Here is a 17,500-nt window from a genome sequence, read left to right as displayed (position 1 = left end):
CCTGTAGTTGGTCATTTGGAAGGATTCTGTATGGAGGAATGGTCTAAGATCACTCCAACTCAGAAAACATTTTAGAAAAAGTCTCAGTGCCGTTATCATCGCAAGGGAGGTATTGAAAGGGAGTGCCAATTTTGACCTCATAATGATTCTACATATTATAGTATGCCATGGCCATTACTGGCCAAAGGTTAAACTACTGTTCTGTTAATGATATACTATGGGGTTGAGTCACTAGACTTTGACCAGATATTATTGCATCCAAAGATCAACTGTACCTAGAACATAGATACAGAGCCACTAGTCATCAGGAAGGTGCTCTCTCAGCAGAACGGAAAATATCTCAATGACTTGACATGTTCTTGTTTTGAATTCAGGCTACAAGGTAAGACTCTTCACAGGAATGATTGTAAAGTGTGTAGAGAAATTAAATGTATGGTGTAATTTCAGTGGTGGAAAAAGTACCCAATTTTCATACTTGAGTAAAAGTAAAGATACCTTAATAGAAAATGACTCAAGTAAAAGTGAAAATCACCATACTACTTGAGTAAAAGTCTAAAAAGCAAAGCAGATGGCCACATTTTCTAGTTTTTATTTTATTTACGTATAGCCAGGGGCAAGCTCCAACTCGCATGTGTTTAGTGAGTCCCCCAGATCAGACGCAGTAGGGATGACCAGGGATGTTCTCTTGGTAAATGTGTGAATTATACCATTTTCTTGTCCTGCTAAGCATTCAAAATGTAACGAGTACTTTTGGGTGTCAGGGAAACTGTATGGAGTAAAAAGTATATTATTTTCTTTAGGAATGTAGTGAAGTAAAAGTAAAAGTAGTCAAAAATATGAATAGTAAAGTACAGATACCCCAAAAAACGACTTAAGTAGTACTTTAAAGTATTTTTACTTAAGTACTTTACACCACTGAGTAATTTTAGTATAGTGAATGGAAGTAAAACACTCAAATCTAACAGTCCATTTCACCGGGACAGCTACGTGACAGTTCAATCATACAAAATGGCGCTAACTGGGCGTAGGCAAGTCAAATTCAAAAATATGTTGTTCATATATTCGTATATTGTGGTTATTTTACAATTTGTATATTTTTTTATGTATCATAGTTCGGCATAATTCGTCTTTCAGAATATCGGGAAAATTGTTGTTTTCAAAATTACAATGAGCTCCTGCTTCCTGTGTAATTTGAGATGAAACCACTGAACATACTTTTCTTAACATTGATATTATGAACTTAATTCAGTAATAGCATAATAATAGCAGACCTGTTGAACAAAGCAATACACTAGAATGTTAGTAAATGTTTTATTTGTAAGAGATCATGAATAAAAGAGAACAATTGACATTTTAGAATGAGTTGTCACTGTTTTCACCACAACCAACATGCTGCATCTCTATTTAGGGGTCAGTGGTCCAAAATGAGTCTCTCTGGAGAGAGAGAGGAGGGGGGCCCTGCCTCTAAAATGAGTCTCTCTGGGGAACATGACACCAAATCTAAGAGGTGAGATTACAATTTTGTTTAAGAATTAATGAAGAGTTTATGTCCAAAACGCTATATCCTCCATTTCTTCACATTTGTGTTTTTCCATCAGAAATGAAGGCTTATGGGTACCTCATGTGTGTGTAAAATATTACTGTTCTAAGATTTTCAATTCCTAGATTTTAGTGTATGACATTTTCTCCTAAAAGTCCACTGAGCAGCGCAGTCACCATTCAAATTGTCACGATCGTCGAATACATTGGACCAATGCGCAGCGTGATTTGCGAACATACTTCTTTTATTATTAATCACACGAAACAAAACGATACGTGACGTCCTTGGCAAATAACACTAACCAACAACGGAACAAGATCCCACAAACACTGTGGAAACAGGCTGCCTAAGTATGGTACCCAATCAGAGACAACAAGCAACAGCTGATTCACGTTGCCTCTGATTGAGAACCACACTGGCCAACATAGAAACAAAATGAGCTAGAATAACAACCTAGAATACAAAACACATAGAAATAACACACCCTGGCTCAACATAACAGAGTCCCAGAGCCAGGGAGTGACACAAATGTGTACAGACTCGTTACAACTTAAGCTGTAAACACAAAGTGATTTTGTCCATCTGTGACCAAGAGAAAGGGGTCTTAGTTAAATTCTATGAAATTATTTAGTCTATTTTTCTTTTTGAGGGCTCTAAATCCGGCTGAGAATATCACAGCAAGATGAAACGAATATTGTTGCATTCTTTAGATTCTCCCATTTCCTTTGCCCCTCAGTGGAGGTGTCATAATACCCATAAAACCTAGTGGTCAAACAGGGAAATGGTTCCAATAGTTTTTCCACCATACATTGTTCCCAGAGGGAATTGTAGAAACACTTAAAATTAGGGCTGTGTTTTGTGTAGGGTGGGGCGCGGCGGTTCTTGTGGGCATATTTTGTCATCAAACTTTGGCATCAAAGTCTGGCATTCTCTGGATTTATGGTGCTTTCATGACAACTGGGAACTCAGAAAAAAACAAAGTCGAAACATGGATGTCAGTGATCTTCAGGTCGGAGCTCTAGAAAGAGGCCTGAGTTCCCGACATGGAATTTTGAATTTAATGATTTGTTCAAAACTTATTTTATCAGTCAGAGCTCGTTTTTTTCCCAAGTTCCCAGTTGTCTCGAACTCACTAAAGTCTGAGATTTCCCAGTTTCCAGTTTTTTTGAACGCAGAAGTCATGCTGGATTAACAGCATGCCCAATGTATTCAACCTTTTCTGGACCATGGTGTTGCATGTGAATGTTTATCCTTTTAAGCTTGGAAAAGAGAATCTAAAACCCAGACTTGGACCACACACCCACTCCACTGAATAGCAGGCTAGTGATTGCTTTGCAAAGCTTGCAGATAGCCACTGATTCCTTCCAAACCACTCATTGTTGAATTAGCTATTTCCAACTTGTTGTTTAATGTTTATGTCCAATGGCTGATTAGCACTGATACGTTCTATCTATAATTTCTCTTCATATGACAAGGATTGAAAAGGATTTGCCAGTAGATTGTCGACTTGATTCATGATGACTGCTTGTCTAGCTTGCTAGCTAAGATTTTGAAAGTATGACGTTGACACGATCAGTCCAATCAAATCTACGGTAGATATAACGTGATTTGACGTCATTTTATCTGTGGCCAATGACCTTGAGCCTTTTGGATGGGCACTTCTAATGTAACTCTATGGCAGCACCCAAGAGGCTTGAATGTTCGAGCTCTCCCTGTAGATTCTACGGTGACGTGGAGTCTCCATGAGTGACAGAACACTGAGCCAATCACGGTGCAACTAGAGAACATTACCAACCCCTACGCTCCGTATTTTCCGCTGGCTGCCCCACCACCACAGAAAGCACTGAGCTAGGCTGAAACACCTGCATTTTGGAGCTGCCTTACTCAAGAAAGCAAAAAAGAGACCATGTTTGTATGCGGCTTTATTAACTCAATAATTAATTTTTTGACATTGTTTGCAAACTGATGTGTGACACCTATTAATGTCAAAATAACATGCAAAACAGACAACAACAAAAAGCTAAACAGGTGGGGCTCTGCTCCAAAGCAATTACATGTGGCACAGGAACCACAGACTCGCTGCATGTTTCTATTATCAAGACACCTGCTGGTACCTCTTAACTGGTTAGGACAGCTCATGAGGTGTCCTAAATATCTGCCAACTAGGTGGGACACTTATGAATAAAGAGGCTTCATGCATAGCTTTAATTTATACCCAAAAGAGTAGGACTAAAATGTCTTTATTCTCAGCACTTATACGACACATTTTCTACTCTGAGACGCTTTTTGGATATGGGCCCAGATCTCAAAATATTGTAACGACCCAGTATTAAATGAGTCTGTCTGGGGAGAGAGAGGACCAATTTTCTACTCTGAGACGCTTTTTGGATAGGTGCCCAGATCTCAAAATATTGTTTTAAAAAACGAATAATTTTTGTTTGACATAATAAAAAAAGAATATTACTAATGTACCCAACTTTAAAGACTGGGTTTAGTTTATTGTGTGGCTCTGCTCATGTCCGCGTTCTGGAACTGTCCGCGTCCACGTACGGTTTGGCACCAAGCATATTGTCCAGTTACGCGCAGAGTGGTCTGAGGTGATCTTGGGGAATAACGACGGAGTTCGTTACAGTGTTGAGACACCGAAGTTTATTGTTCAATTTGCTTTTTATGCGTAATGGTCAGTGACAGTATGAGTGTAGACAGATCCTTTTCACTCGCTATCATTGTTTCATCTTGTGGTTCACCGGATTCGTCATCATCCTCGAGGGACAGACGAACGACCTGCTAGTTAGCCAAGCTAGTCGGTACAGCTAGCTAAGCTAGCTACTCTACCAGCAGCATCCTAGTTATCCTAGCTACCACTACATCATCACCGGCTGCCTGCATTTCTTGTGGACCGATGGAGCTCCCTGGTTGTTTCTTCCACCTGTTAAATACCGTGGAGGGCTTCTCCCTCTCTCGTTGATGGATGCTGGCCTACGCTCCCTCTGTCCGGTTCTCCTCTCTTCACTAGATGGACGGTAACTTTAGTGTTTAATCCCTCTGTGTCCAAGGACTGAACTTTTGAATATTATTTTCGGGGCGCATCAAGTTACATTTTTTACAACGTTTATTTCTGATAAAATTATTTCATTGCATCCGCCATGTAGCCCAGTTTCATAATATTACCTTCTGTCCCTGGTTATGAAGTAATTGCCAAAAAACAGACCTTATGTTAGGGCATTTTTCACCCTACCAGCTCCTATTAGTTCTATTGAGCTCCGTGACACCAACTCGCCTTCAGAACATTCTATTCCCAGCCCATTGTTCTGCGTCACAACGCCAGCTTCACTATTGTTATCAATGAGACCTGCCTGCGTTAACCCTGTAGGTTTACCTCAGGTAACTTATTATTAACAAGGTTATGGCTACTTGGTGAGCGTTAACCCTGTAGGTTTACCTCAGGTAACTTATTTTTAACAAGGTTATGGCTACTTGGTGAGCGTTAACCCTGTAGGTTTACCTCAGGTAACTTATTTTTAACAAGGTTACGGCTACTTGGTGAGCGCACGCTCACTGTTCACCTGAGTACATGTTATGGCCACCTATAGTGAGGTGAGACAGTTTAAGAGGCAATGGCTGGCGGATAGCCATCAAACATTAAAAATGTTCTGGTCATGGTTAACCATATATATATATTTTTTTTAAGTGTACAATCTAAACAAAACGCATGTCCCTGTCCTCTTTTTCAAGATGTGGCCGATTTAAACAGCCAGAAGACATTTTTTAATTAAGAAATAACCACTTTTTGGACGACTTGTTGTTTCTAAATGGCTGCTGGGTAATTTGATATGCATCGAAATCTTCGTTCGTAGGCATCAAATTGAGCGAATGCTGCGCAGATTCACTGATTTGCAAACCAAATGGGTATAATGGGGTGATTGTTGTCTAATCGGGTGGTCTAGCTAATGGATTTGTAGATCAGACGCAGATAGTTAACAGGCATACACAAATAGGACAGAAAAAAATATGACAATAAAAATAATAAACACATTGTCTGGCCGATGCCAAAAAAGCGACCTCGAACAAGAGGTAAAACAAAAATAAAATCCCAACTATATGTTCACCTCTCACTATCCTAGAACTTCTACTTCTAGGTAGGAGAAGTATGAGAGGAGGAGAGGATTCTCCCGCGGTTAAAGTGTTCAATTAGCATCTAATAAACCTAAACAGAATAAGTTGCAACTTAAACATATTGCGCACTTAAACTTCATCCCTGAGATAAGCAAGATGTATCATCACAATATTCTATTGCTAAGCAATACTGGTCTAAACATAAACCATCAGTAACCGACATAGACAGCAGTACAGTTACATATTGACATAGACAGCAGGACAGTTACATATTGACATAGACAGCAGGACAGTTACATATTGACATAGACAGCAGGACAGTTACATATTGTGGGTTAGGAGATGGGAACAAGGATTTTGATAAATTGAACGTACCCCCCAATAAAAATAAAAAAATAAGTAAAAAAATAAATAATAATAATATATATATATATATATTTTTTATATAGATTTATATATACATATGTGCACACATACACATATATACATGTGCATACCTACATACATACACACACATACACACATGCGCATATACATACACACATACACGTGCGTATATATACACACATACATACACATGTGACAGATATATAAGTCTCCCGAGTGGGGCAGTGGTCTAAGGCATTGCATCACAGTGCTAGCTGTGCCACTAGAGATCCTGGTTCGAATCCTGTCGTAGCTGGCCGTGACCGGGAGACCCATGGGGCGGCGCACAATTGGCTCAGCGTCGTCCAGGGTATGGGAGGGAATGGCCGGCAGGGATGTAGCTCAGTTGGTAGAGCATGGCGTTTGCAATGCCAGGGTTGTGGGTTCGATTCCCACGGGGGGCCAGTATGAAAAAAATATATATATATGTATGCACTAACTGTAAGTCGCTCTGGATAAGAGCGTCTGCTAAATGACGTAAATGTAATGTGCACACACACACATACAGTGGGGAGAACAAGTATTTGATACACTGCCGATTTTGCAGGTTTTCCTACTTACAAAGCATGTAGAGGTCTGTAATTTTTATCATAGGTACACTTCAACTGTGAGAGACGGAATCTAAAATGCAAATGAATTACTTAAAAATCATACAATGTGATTTTCTGGATTTTTGCAATGCTTTGTAATTAGGAAAACCTATTCAATCGGCAGTGTATCAAATTCTTGTTCTCCACACTGTATATACACATACACACACACATTCACACATGCGCATATACATATACACATGCGTATATATATACACGCATACACACATACATACACACACATACATACATACATACACACCTACATACACATGTATACATATACAAAAAAATATACATATAAAATAAATATTTTTTAATATATACAGATACATATACACACACACACACACACACATATATACATCCATACACACACATCTACATACACAAACATTTATACCCCAGAATAATAATCTACACTAATTTAAAATATACACATACATAATACTAAAATGCGAGAGAAAGAGAAAATAATAATTATTATTATATGTACGCACACCTACACAGAAAAATAAATAATGAAACAAAACAAAAATGGGGGAAGAAGAAGAGCTCTTCAGTAGGTGTACCAAAACTTTCAAAGACCATTTTCTCAAAGAGAGGTTACAAGTTCATCATCTTTCAAAGCAGAATTACTTTCCCATTGTTCCTCAACTGTAGTGTATGATATACCTTTTTCTAGCTGAGTCTCTACTTTTATCCAATGTAAAAAACACAATTTCAAATTTTGCTACATTTGACTGTGTAAAACCTAGCAGTACTACTTATTTCTCTGAGAGTGAGGCACTTATTTCTCTGAGAGTGAGGCAGATATATTATTACTGTGTAAAACCTAGCAGTACTACTTATTGCTCTGAGAGTGAGACAGATATATATTATAACTGTGTAAAACCTAGCAGTACTACTTATTGCTCTGAGAGTGAGACAGATATATATTATTACTGTGTAAAACCTAGCAGTACTACTTATTTCTCTGAGAGTGAGGCAGATATATATTTACTGTGTAAAACCTAGCAGTACTACTTATTTCTCTGAGAGTGAGGCAGATATATTATTACTGTGTAAAACCTAGCAGTACTACTTATTTCTCTGAGAGTGAGGCAGATATATATTAATACTGTGTAAAACCTAGCAGTACTACTTATTTCTCTGAGAGTGAGGCAGATATATTATTACTGTGTAAAACCTAGCAGTACTACTTATTTCTCTGAGAGTGAGGCAGGTTTATATTATTACTGTGTAAAACCTAGCAGTACTACTTATTTCTCTGAGAGTGAGGCAGATATATAGCATTTTGCAAAAAAACATGATTATTTGTCTCTCTGAAATGAAACCATCAAGTGATAGATTTTAAACAAATAGATGTCTGTCATTGAACAACCCCATGCCATGATTAGATAGTGAAAAAACACACCAATCTCTTTCATAATTTCTTTAAGCAATAAAAGCTAATTTACGAACATTTCTGAAAATGGATATATAGCGTTTTGGAATGAAACTCTTCTTATGTTTCCCCATCTGAGCTCAGAGTAGATGAGAGATGTAATGTTTGTCTCTGTTGTGTTGAAGTCCAATCAAGCAGGAGAGACCAGCCTCCCCTGTACCCAGCTGTGTGTCCATGAAGAGTAACTGGTCTATGGGTAAACCTATATCCTTCAGAGAGGGAGACTTTTCTACTGAACAAAGGTAAGAAGAACTCATGGGTCATGGTCAGTGGGTTAAACAACACTGTCTCTAGTAATTTCTCCTCTCCCATTTTACCATTTATTTTTGTTGTTTTCATAATCCATAGGCTAAACTTTTTTCCATTTTCATAGTCCTGAAACAATATTAAACCAACACAACATTCCCTCCCTGTGAGTGTGTGTGTGTGTGTGTGTGTGTGTGTGTGTGTTTGTGTGTACTCCCTGGATGAGGAGATGTAATCTCATGTTTTGTCCACAGAAACCAACAGGAGAGATCAGAGTCAGAGATGCTCAGTGGTCAGTCTTCCAAGAGTCATCAAACAGACCTGGCCTCCATATTCAGTGTATGTGGTCCTGTTATGCACATTTGTTTTTGTTCACCTCAAGTAAAGTTGATCTGTCAATCATTCATTAATGTGTTAATGAGAAAGCATTTAGTCTCTTGCTAAACTTATTTACTTGATTTATTTCAGTTGCTTGAAGAGAATATTATGACATTTGTAAAGAACGAGCTGAAGATGTTCAAGAGGATTCTTAGTCCAGAACTCCCAGAAGGCTTTGAGAGTCAGAAGCAGGATAAGGAAGTGGTGGATGCTGAAGATGAGAAGCAGGAGAGCAGTGCCAGAGAGGGGGCTCTGAAGATCACACTGCACGTCCTGAGGAAAATGAACCAGAAGGAGCTTGCTGACACACTGGAGAAAAGTAAGAGCTGTCTGCCTCATGTTGAATGCTGTTTTAGAACATTTAAAAGCTGTAGCTAAAGTACAGCTAAAGTAGCTGTGTAACTCAATGATATTGTAGCAGCCTTAACACAACACCTAGTGGCCTCATCAAGTAGCAGCAGGGATGTGTTGTGGTGATTAAATGAGAGAGAGAGAGAGAGAGAGAGAGAGAGAGAGAGAGAGAGAGAGAGAGAGAGAGAGAGAGAGAGAGAGAGAGAGAGAGAGAGAGAGAGAGAGAGAGAGAGAGAGAGAGAGAGAGAGAGAGAGAGGGTGAACCCTGGCAAGACGGAGCTGAACCCTGGCAAGACGGAGCTGCTCTTCCTCCCGGGGAAGGACTGCCCATTCCATGATCTCGCCATCACGGTTGACAACTCCGCTGTGTCCTCCTCCCAGAGTGCAAAGAGCCTAGGCGTGACCCTGGACAACACCCTGTCGTTCTCCGCCAACATCAAGGCGGTGACCCGCTCCTGCAGGTTCATGCTCTACAACATTCGGAGAGTGCGACCCTGCCTTACACAGGAAGCGGCGCAGGTCCTGGTCCAGGCACTTGTCATCTCCCGTCTGGACTACTGCAACTCGCTGTTGGCTGGCCTCCCTGCCTGTGCCATTAAACCCCTACAACTCATCCAGAATGCCGCAGCCCGTCTGGTGTTCAACCTTCCCAAGTTCTCTCACGTCACCCCCCTCCTCCGCACACTCCACTGGCTTCCAGTTGAAGCTCGCATCCGCTACAAGACCATGGTGCTTGCCTATGGAGCAGTGAGGGGAACGGCACCTCTGTACCTTCAGGCTCTGATCAGTCCCTACACCCAAACGAGGGCATTGCGTTCATCCACCTCTGGCCTGCTGGCTCCCCTTCCTCTGCGGAAGCATAGCTCCCGCTCAGCCCAGTCAAAACTGTTCACTGCTCTGGCACCCCAATGGTGGAACAAGCTCCCTCACGACGCCAGGACAGCGGAGTCACTCACCACCTTCCGGAGACATTTGAAACCCCACCTCTTTAAGGAATACCTGGGATAGGATAAAGTATTCCTTCTAACCCCCCCCCCCCCCAAATTGTAAAGTGGTTATCCCACTGGCTATAGGGTGAACGCACCAATTTGTGAGTCGCTCTGGCTAAGAGCGTCTGCTAAATGACGTTAATGTGCCCTTGAGCAAGGCACTTAACCCTAATTGCTCCTGTAAGTCGCTCTGGATAAGAGCGTCTGCTAAATGACTAAAATGTAAATGTAAAGAGGGAGAGAGAGAGAGAATACCAATAATAATATAATGAAAACATTTACAGATTTATACAGACAGTTAAGAGAATAAATTATTATAATTTAAACTTTATAACACAGTCTTACAATACTGTAGGCATTAAAACAGATGTAATATTAATATCCTCTGTGTTATTTCTTCATTCAGATGAGCTTGCTGTGATTTGCCAACGTGAACTCAAATCTAATCTAAAGAAGAAGTTTCAATGTGTATTTGAGGGGATTGCTAAACAAGGAAACCCAACACTTCTCAATAAGATCTACACAGAGCTCTACATCACAGAGGGTGGAACAGGAGAGGTCAATAATGAACATGAGCTGAGACAGATTGAGACAACAACCAGGAAACAAGCAAGACCAGAGACTGCAATCAAATGTAACGACATCTTCAAACCCTTAACTGGACAAGACAAACTTATCAGAACTGTGCTGACAAAGGGAGTCGCTGGCATTGGAAAAACAGTCTCTGTGCAGAAGTTCATTCTGGACTGGGCTGAAGGAAAAGCAAATCAGGATGTCCAATTTGTATTTTCATTCCCTTTCCGGGAGCTGAATTTGATGAAAAAGGAAAAACACACTTTGATTGAACTTCTCAATCACTTCTCAATGGAAACCAAAGAATCAAGAATCTCCAACTATGACAAGTACAACGTTCTGTTCATCTTTGATGGTCTGGATGAGTGCCGACTGCCCCTAGACTTCCAGAAGAACAAGATCTGTTGTGACGTCACAGAGTCAACCTCAGTGGATGTTCTGCTGACAAATCTCATCAAGGGAAATCTGCTTCCCTCTGCTCTCCTCTGGATAACTACACGACCTGCAGCAGCCAATAAGATCCCTTCAGTGTGTGTTGACCAGGTGACAGAGGTACGAGGGTTCAATGACCCAGAGAAGGAGGAGTACTTCAGGAAGAGATTCAGTGATCAGGACCTGGCCAACAGAATCATCTCACACATAAAGACATCAAGGAGCCTCCACATCATGTGCCACATTCCAGTCTTCTGTTGGATTTCTGCAATCGTCCTTGAACACATGCTGAAACATAAGAGAGAAGAGATGCCCAAGACTCTGACTGAGATGTTCATACTCCTTGTGGTGTTTCATACCAAACAGAAGAATGAAAAGTATCTTGGGAAAGAAGAGACAGTTCCACACTGGAATAAAGAGAGCATTCTGTCACTGGGAAAACTGGCTTTTCAACAGCTTGTGAATGGCAATCTGATTTTCTATGAAGAAGACCTGAAAGAGGCTGGCATTGATGTCAATGAAGCCTCAGTGTACTCAGGATTGTGCACACAGCTCTTTAAAGAGGAATGTGTGCTGTACCAGGACAAGGTGTACTGCTTCGTGCATCTGAGCATTCAGGAGTTTCTGGCTGCTGTACATGTGTTCCTCTCATTCATCAACAACAATGAGAATCTAATGGCCGAACCGCAAGTTACTGAAGTTACTGTCTACAAGAGTGCTGTGGATAAAGCCTTACAAAGTGAGACAGGAAACCTGGACCTTTTCCTCCGCTTCCTTCTGGGCCTCTCATTGGAGTCCAATCAGAAGCACTTACGAGGTCTACTGACAAAGACAAGAAGCAGCTCACAGAGCCATGAAGAAACAGTCAAGTACATCAAGGAGAAGATCAGGGAGAATCCCTCTCCAGAGAGGTGCATCAATCTGTTCCACTGTCTGAATGAACTGAATGACCATTCTCTAGTGAAGGAGATCCAAAGCTACCTGAGATCAGGAAGTCTCTCAGAAGAAGAACTGTCACCTGCACAGTGGTCAGCTCTGGTCTTTGTGTTGCTGACTTCAGAAAAGGAGCTGGATGTGTTTGACCTGAAGAAATACTCCAGATCAGAGGAAGGTCTTCTGAGGCTGCTGCCAGTGGTCAAAGCCTCCAGAGCTGCTCTGTGAGTACATCAAATGACATTTAAGTACTAATCATCAGGAAGAAATATTCAGTTTAGAGAAATATATGTATTATTGAGAAACATATTGAATCAATACATTGATGTTCACATTAGTATAACAATATGAGCATACAATTCTAGGAGACGGAAGATGAATCTATATGTAGTTTAAGAGAATAAACCAAATGCATCTGCCATTGTCCTTCTACACTACTGGTGTTAAATTAACAGTGTGTTTGTGAAATCATGATAATCTCTTTTCAGGCTGTCAGGCTGTGGAGTCACCGAGGAAGGCTGTGCTTCTCTGGTCTCAGCTCTGAAGTCAAACCCCTCACACCTGAGAGAGCTGGACCTGAGCTTCAATCACCTAGGAGACTCAGGAGTCAGACTGCTCTCTGATGGACTGGAGGATCCACACTGCAGACTGGAGACTCTGAGGTCAGTATTCCTGTATCACTCAATGGCCACACACACTGGACACACTCTGGACACACACACACACACACACACACACATTGGACACACACACACACACAAACACACTGGACACACACACACACACACACACACACACTGGACACACCCCCACTGGACACACACACTGGACACACACACACACACACACACAAAAACACAATGGACTCACACACACTGGACACACACACACACACACACACACACACACACACACACACACACATACTGGACACACACACACACACTGGACACCCCCCCACTGGACACACACACTGGACACACACACACGCACACACAATGATTAATTTAGAAACATGTTATCTATTGTTAATAATGATACATTCATTCATTTATGTACAGTACCAGTCAAAAGTTTGGACACACCTACTCAGGGCTTTTCTTTATTTTTACAATTTTTTCCATTGTAGAATAATAGTGAAGACATCAACACTATGAAATAACACATATGGAATCATGTAGTAACCAAAAAAGTGTTAAACAAATAAAATATATTTGTTATTTGAAATTCTTCAAATAGCCACCCTGTGCCTTGATGACAGCTTTGCACACTCTTGGCATTCTCTCAACCAGCTTCACCTGGAATGCTTTTCCAACAGTCTTCTCTCAACCAGCTTCACCTGGAATGTTTTTCCAACAGTCTTGAAGGAGTTCCCACATATGCTGAGCACTTGTTGGCTGCCTGTCCTTCCCTCTGCCGTCCGACTCATCCCAAACCATCTCAATTGGGTTGAGGTCGGGTGATTGTGGATGCCAGGTAATCTGATGCAGCACTCAATCACTCTCCTTCTTGGTCAAGTAGCCCTTACACAGCCTGGAAGTGTGTTGGGTCATTGTCCTGTTGAAAAACAAATGATAGTCCCACTAAGCCCAATCCATATGGGATGGCGTATCACTGCAGAATGCTGTGGTAGCCATGCTGGATAAGTGTGCCTTGAATTCTAAATAAATCACAGACGGTGTCACCAGCAAAGCACCCACACACCATAACACCTCCTCCACCATGCTTTACGGTGGGAACTACACATGCCGAGATCATCCGTTCACCCACACCGCTTCTCACAAAGACACGGCGGTTGGAACCAAAAATCTCCCATTTGGACTCCAGACCAAAGGACAAATGTCCACAGGTCTAATGTCCATTGCTTGTGTTTCTTGGCCCAAGCAAGTCTCTTCTTCTTATTGGGGTCCTTTAGTAGTGATTTCTTTGCAGCAATTCGACCATGATGGCCTGATTCACACAGTCTCCTCTGAACAGTTGATGTTGAGATGTGTCTGTGACTTGAACTCTGTGAAGCATTTATTTGGGCTGCAATTTCTGAGGCTGGTAACTCTAATGAACATATCCTCTGCAGCAGAGGTAACTCTGGGTCTTCCATTCCTGTGGCGGTCCTCATGAGAGCCAGTTTCATCATAGCGCTTGATATTTTTTGCGACTGCACTTGAAGATTCTTTCAAAGTTCTTGAAATGTTCCGTATTGACTGACCATCATGTCTTAAAGTAAAGATGGACTGTCGTTTCTCTTTGCTTATTTGAGCTGTTCTTGCCATAATATGGACTTGGTCTTTTACCAAATAGGGCTATCTTCTGTATACCCCCCTACCTTGTCACAACACAACTGATTGGTTCAAACGCATTAAGAAGGAAAAAAAAAAAAAACATTAACTTTTAAGAAGACCCACCTGTTAATTGAAAGGCATTCCAGGTGACTACCTCATGAAGCTGGTTGAGAGAATGCCAAGAGTGTGCAAAGCTGTCATCAAGGCAAAGGGTGGCTGTTTGAAGAATCTCAAATATAAAATATATTTTGATTTGTTTAACACTTTTCTGGTTACTACATGATTCCATATGTGTTATTTCATAGTTTTGATGTCTTCACTATTATTCTACAATGTAAAAATAAAGAAAACCCCTTGAATGAGTTGGTGTGTTTAAACTTTTGACTGGTAATGTATATATAAATATATGAATAGATATGGCAGGTTTCAGGACTCTGATTTATCTGAAAATGTTGAAAATATATATTTTCACCACCAAAGAATAACAGTGTGATTTTAATATGATTTGACTCTTTGCAGGCTGTCAGGCTGTCTAGTCACAGAGGAAGGCTGTGCTTCTCTGGTCTCAGCTCTGAAGTCAAACCCCTCACACCTGAGAGAGCTGGATCTGAGTAACAATGACCTGAAGGATTCAGGAGTGAAGCTGCTCTCTGATGGACTGGCGAATCCCCACTGTAAACTGGAGACTCTGAGGTCAGTATTCCTGTAGTTGGTCAACAAGTGATAACTGTTCACCAGATCCACATGTGTTTACCAGGCACACATAGTCCACACCATATGTGTTTGGACAGTGAAGCTTACAGTTTTACATTTGGTGCTATGCTCCAGCATTTTGGATTTGAGATAGAATGTTTCATATTAGGCAACAGTACAGAATGTCACCTTTTATTTGAGGTTAATGGTGAGAGGTTAGCATGTTTTGTTGTAGCCTCTGTAACTTTCTCATTCATTATTATTCATGATTCATTCATGATTTTTCTTAATCATGGCATCAACAGGATTACTTTAGTAGTGTTTAGAAACATGTTATCTACTCACTTAGACAGAAAATTACTCCAGTCATCATCCACCATTCAGTTACTATCGGACAAAACATAACCCAAAACACAACCAAAACAAACTGCAAATGCAACCAACGAGTTTGGGACCAAATACTAAACCTTTGACTACTTTAATACACTATAAGTTAATTGGTCAGAATACTTATGACTTCTTCAAATAGGGGGACTAGATACATAAAGTGCTTTTATTTTTCTAAATGGTGAAACAGATATGTATTAAAATACCCTCAAATAAAAGGTGACATTATATACTGTCACCTCATATGAAACATTTGATCTCAAATCCAAAATGCTGGAGTATAGAGCCACATTTAAAATGTTAGCTTCACTGTCAAACTAGATATGGTGTGGACTGTATACTCAATACAATCTAAATCTGATACCTCACTGTCGGTCTTTTGACTGATACTGCTTTTTAAACTGCTCTGGTCAGTCTACTCAAATATTTGTACTATACATTTTTCTATCTACACGCAATATTATGATAATTTCTAGTAATGATACATTCATTCATTTATGAATAGATATGGCAGGTTTCAGGACACTGATGTATTTGAATATGTTGAAAGAAATATACTGCCACTATTTTCACCACCAAAGAATAGCAGTGTGGTTTTAATATGATTTGACTCTTTGCAGGCTGTCAGGCTGTCTAGTCACAGAAGAAGGCTGTGCTTCTCTGGTCTCAGCTCTGAAGTCAAACCCCTCACACCTGAGAGAGCTGGACCTGAGCTACAATCACCCAGGAGACTCAGGAGTCAGACTGCTCTCTGCTGGACTGGAGGATCCACACTGCAGACTGGAGAAACTCAAGTATGTAGAGGGTTTATGTCAATGTTCACATCAGACATGAGTTATCAGGCTAGTTAAGACAAACATTCTGACCACCACTTGGACAAAGTTATATAAAGACTGTGTGTGTGTGTGTGTGTGTGTCAAGTGTGTTTGTGGGTCCAGTGTGTGTGTGTGTGTCCTGTGTGTGTGGGTCCAGTGTGTGTGTGTGTGTGTGTGTGTGTGTGTGTCCAGTGTGTGTGTGTGTTTGTCCAGTGTGTGTGTGTGTCCTGTGTGTGTGGGTCCAGTGTGTGTGTGTGTGTGTGTGTGTGTGTGTGTGTGTGTGATCAGTGTGAGTCCAGTGTGTGTGTGTCCAGTGTGTTTGTATCCAGTGTGTGAGTGTGTGTGTGTGTGTCCTGTGTGTGTGTATGTGTGTCCAGTGTGTGTCACACACACACAAACTGGACACACACACACACACACACACACACAAACACACACACACTGGACACCCTGGACACACACACACACACACACTGAACACACACACACACATACACACACACTCACTCACTCACACTGGACACAGACACACACACACACACACACTGGACACACACTGGACACACACACAAACTGGACAAACACTCACACACTGGACACACACCCACACACACAGTGGAAACATACACACTGGACACACACACTGGACACACACACACACTGGACAAACACTGGACACACACTGGACACACACACACTGGACACACACACTGGACACACACACACACTGGACAAACACTGGACACACACTGGACACACACACACACACACACACACACTGGACAAACACTCACACACTGGACACACACCCACACACACAGTGGACACACACACTGGACACACACACAGATTGGACACACACACACACTCACACTTGACACACACACACTCACACTGAACACACACACACAAACTGGACACACACACACACTGGACACACACACACACAGGACACACACACACACTAGACACACACACACATACACAATGGACACACGCAACTGGACACACACACACACACACTGGACACATACACACACACACACTGGACACACGCACACTGGACACACACACACACACACACAGACACACACACACACACACACACTGGACACACACACACACACTGGACACACACACACACACACATACAAACATTCTTACCACCGCTTGTACAAAGTTATATGCTGACAGTGTGTGTGTGTGTGTGTGTGTGTGTGTGTGTGTGTGTGTGTGTGTGTGTGTGTGTGTGTGTGTGTGTGTGTGTGTGTGTGTGTGTGTGTGTGTGTGTGTGTGTGTGTGTGT

General features: G+C 41.3%; 1 protein-coding gene across 1 annotated transcript in view; it reads left to right on the top strand.

Moving 5' to 3' along the window:
- LOC311141689 (uncharacterized protein) overlaps positions 1 to 17,500 on the top strand; it is a 23,188-nt gene that overhangs the window by 90 nt on the left and 5,598 nt on the right. The window contains exons 1-9 of the mRNA XM_084177104.1: positions 1 to 382; positions 1,409 to 1,507; positions 8,245 to 8,361; positions 8,620 to 8,704; positions 8,834 to 9,062; positions 12,149 to 12,245; positions 12,510 to 12,683; positions 14,820 to 14,993; positions 16,001 to 16,174. The exon at positions 1 to 382 is cut by the window's left edge and continues 90 nt beyond it. Of these exons, the coding sequence (XP_084033230.1) occupies positions 1,425 to 1,507; positions 8,245 to 8,361; positions 8,620 to 8,704; positions 8,834 to 9,062; positions 12,149 to 12,245; positions 12,510 to 12,683; positions 14,820 to 14,993; positions 16,001 to 16,174 (1,133 nt within the window). The 5' untranslated portion in view covers positions 1 to 382; positions 1,409 to 1,424. The remainder of the gene's footprint in view (positions 383 to 1,408; positions 1,508 to 8,244; positions 8,362 to 8,619; positions 8,705 to 8,833; positions 9,063 to 12,148; positions 12,246 to 12,509; positions 12,684 to 14,819; positions 14,994 to 16,000; positions 16,175 to 17,500) is intronic.

Source organism: Coregonus lavaretus (assembly GCF_964263955.1).
Source record: "Coregonus lavaretus genome assembly, chromosome: 2".
Classification (NCBI taxonomy): Eukaryota; Metazoa; Chordata; class Actinopteri; order Salmoniformes; family Salmonidae; genus Coregonus; species Coregonus lavaretus.
The sequence above is the reverse complement of the archived record's forward strand: the minus strand, read 5'-3'. Positions and strand labels throughout refer to the sequence as shown.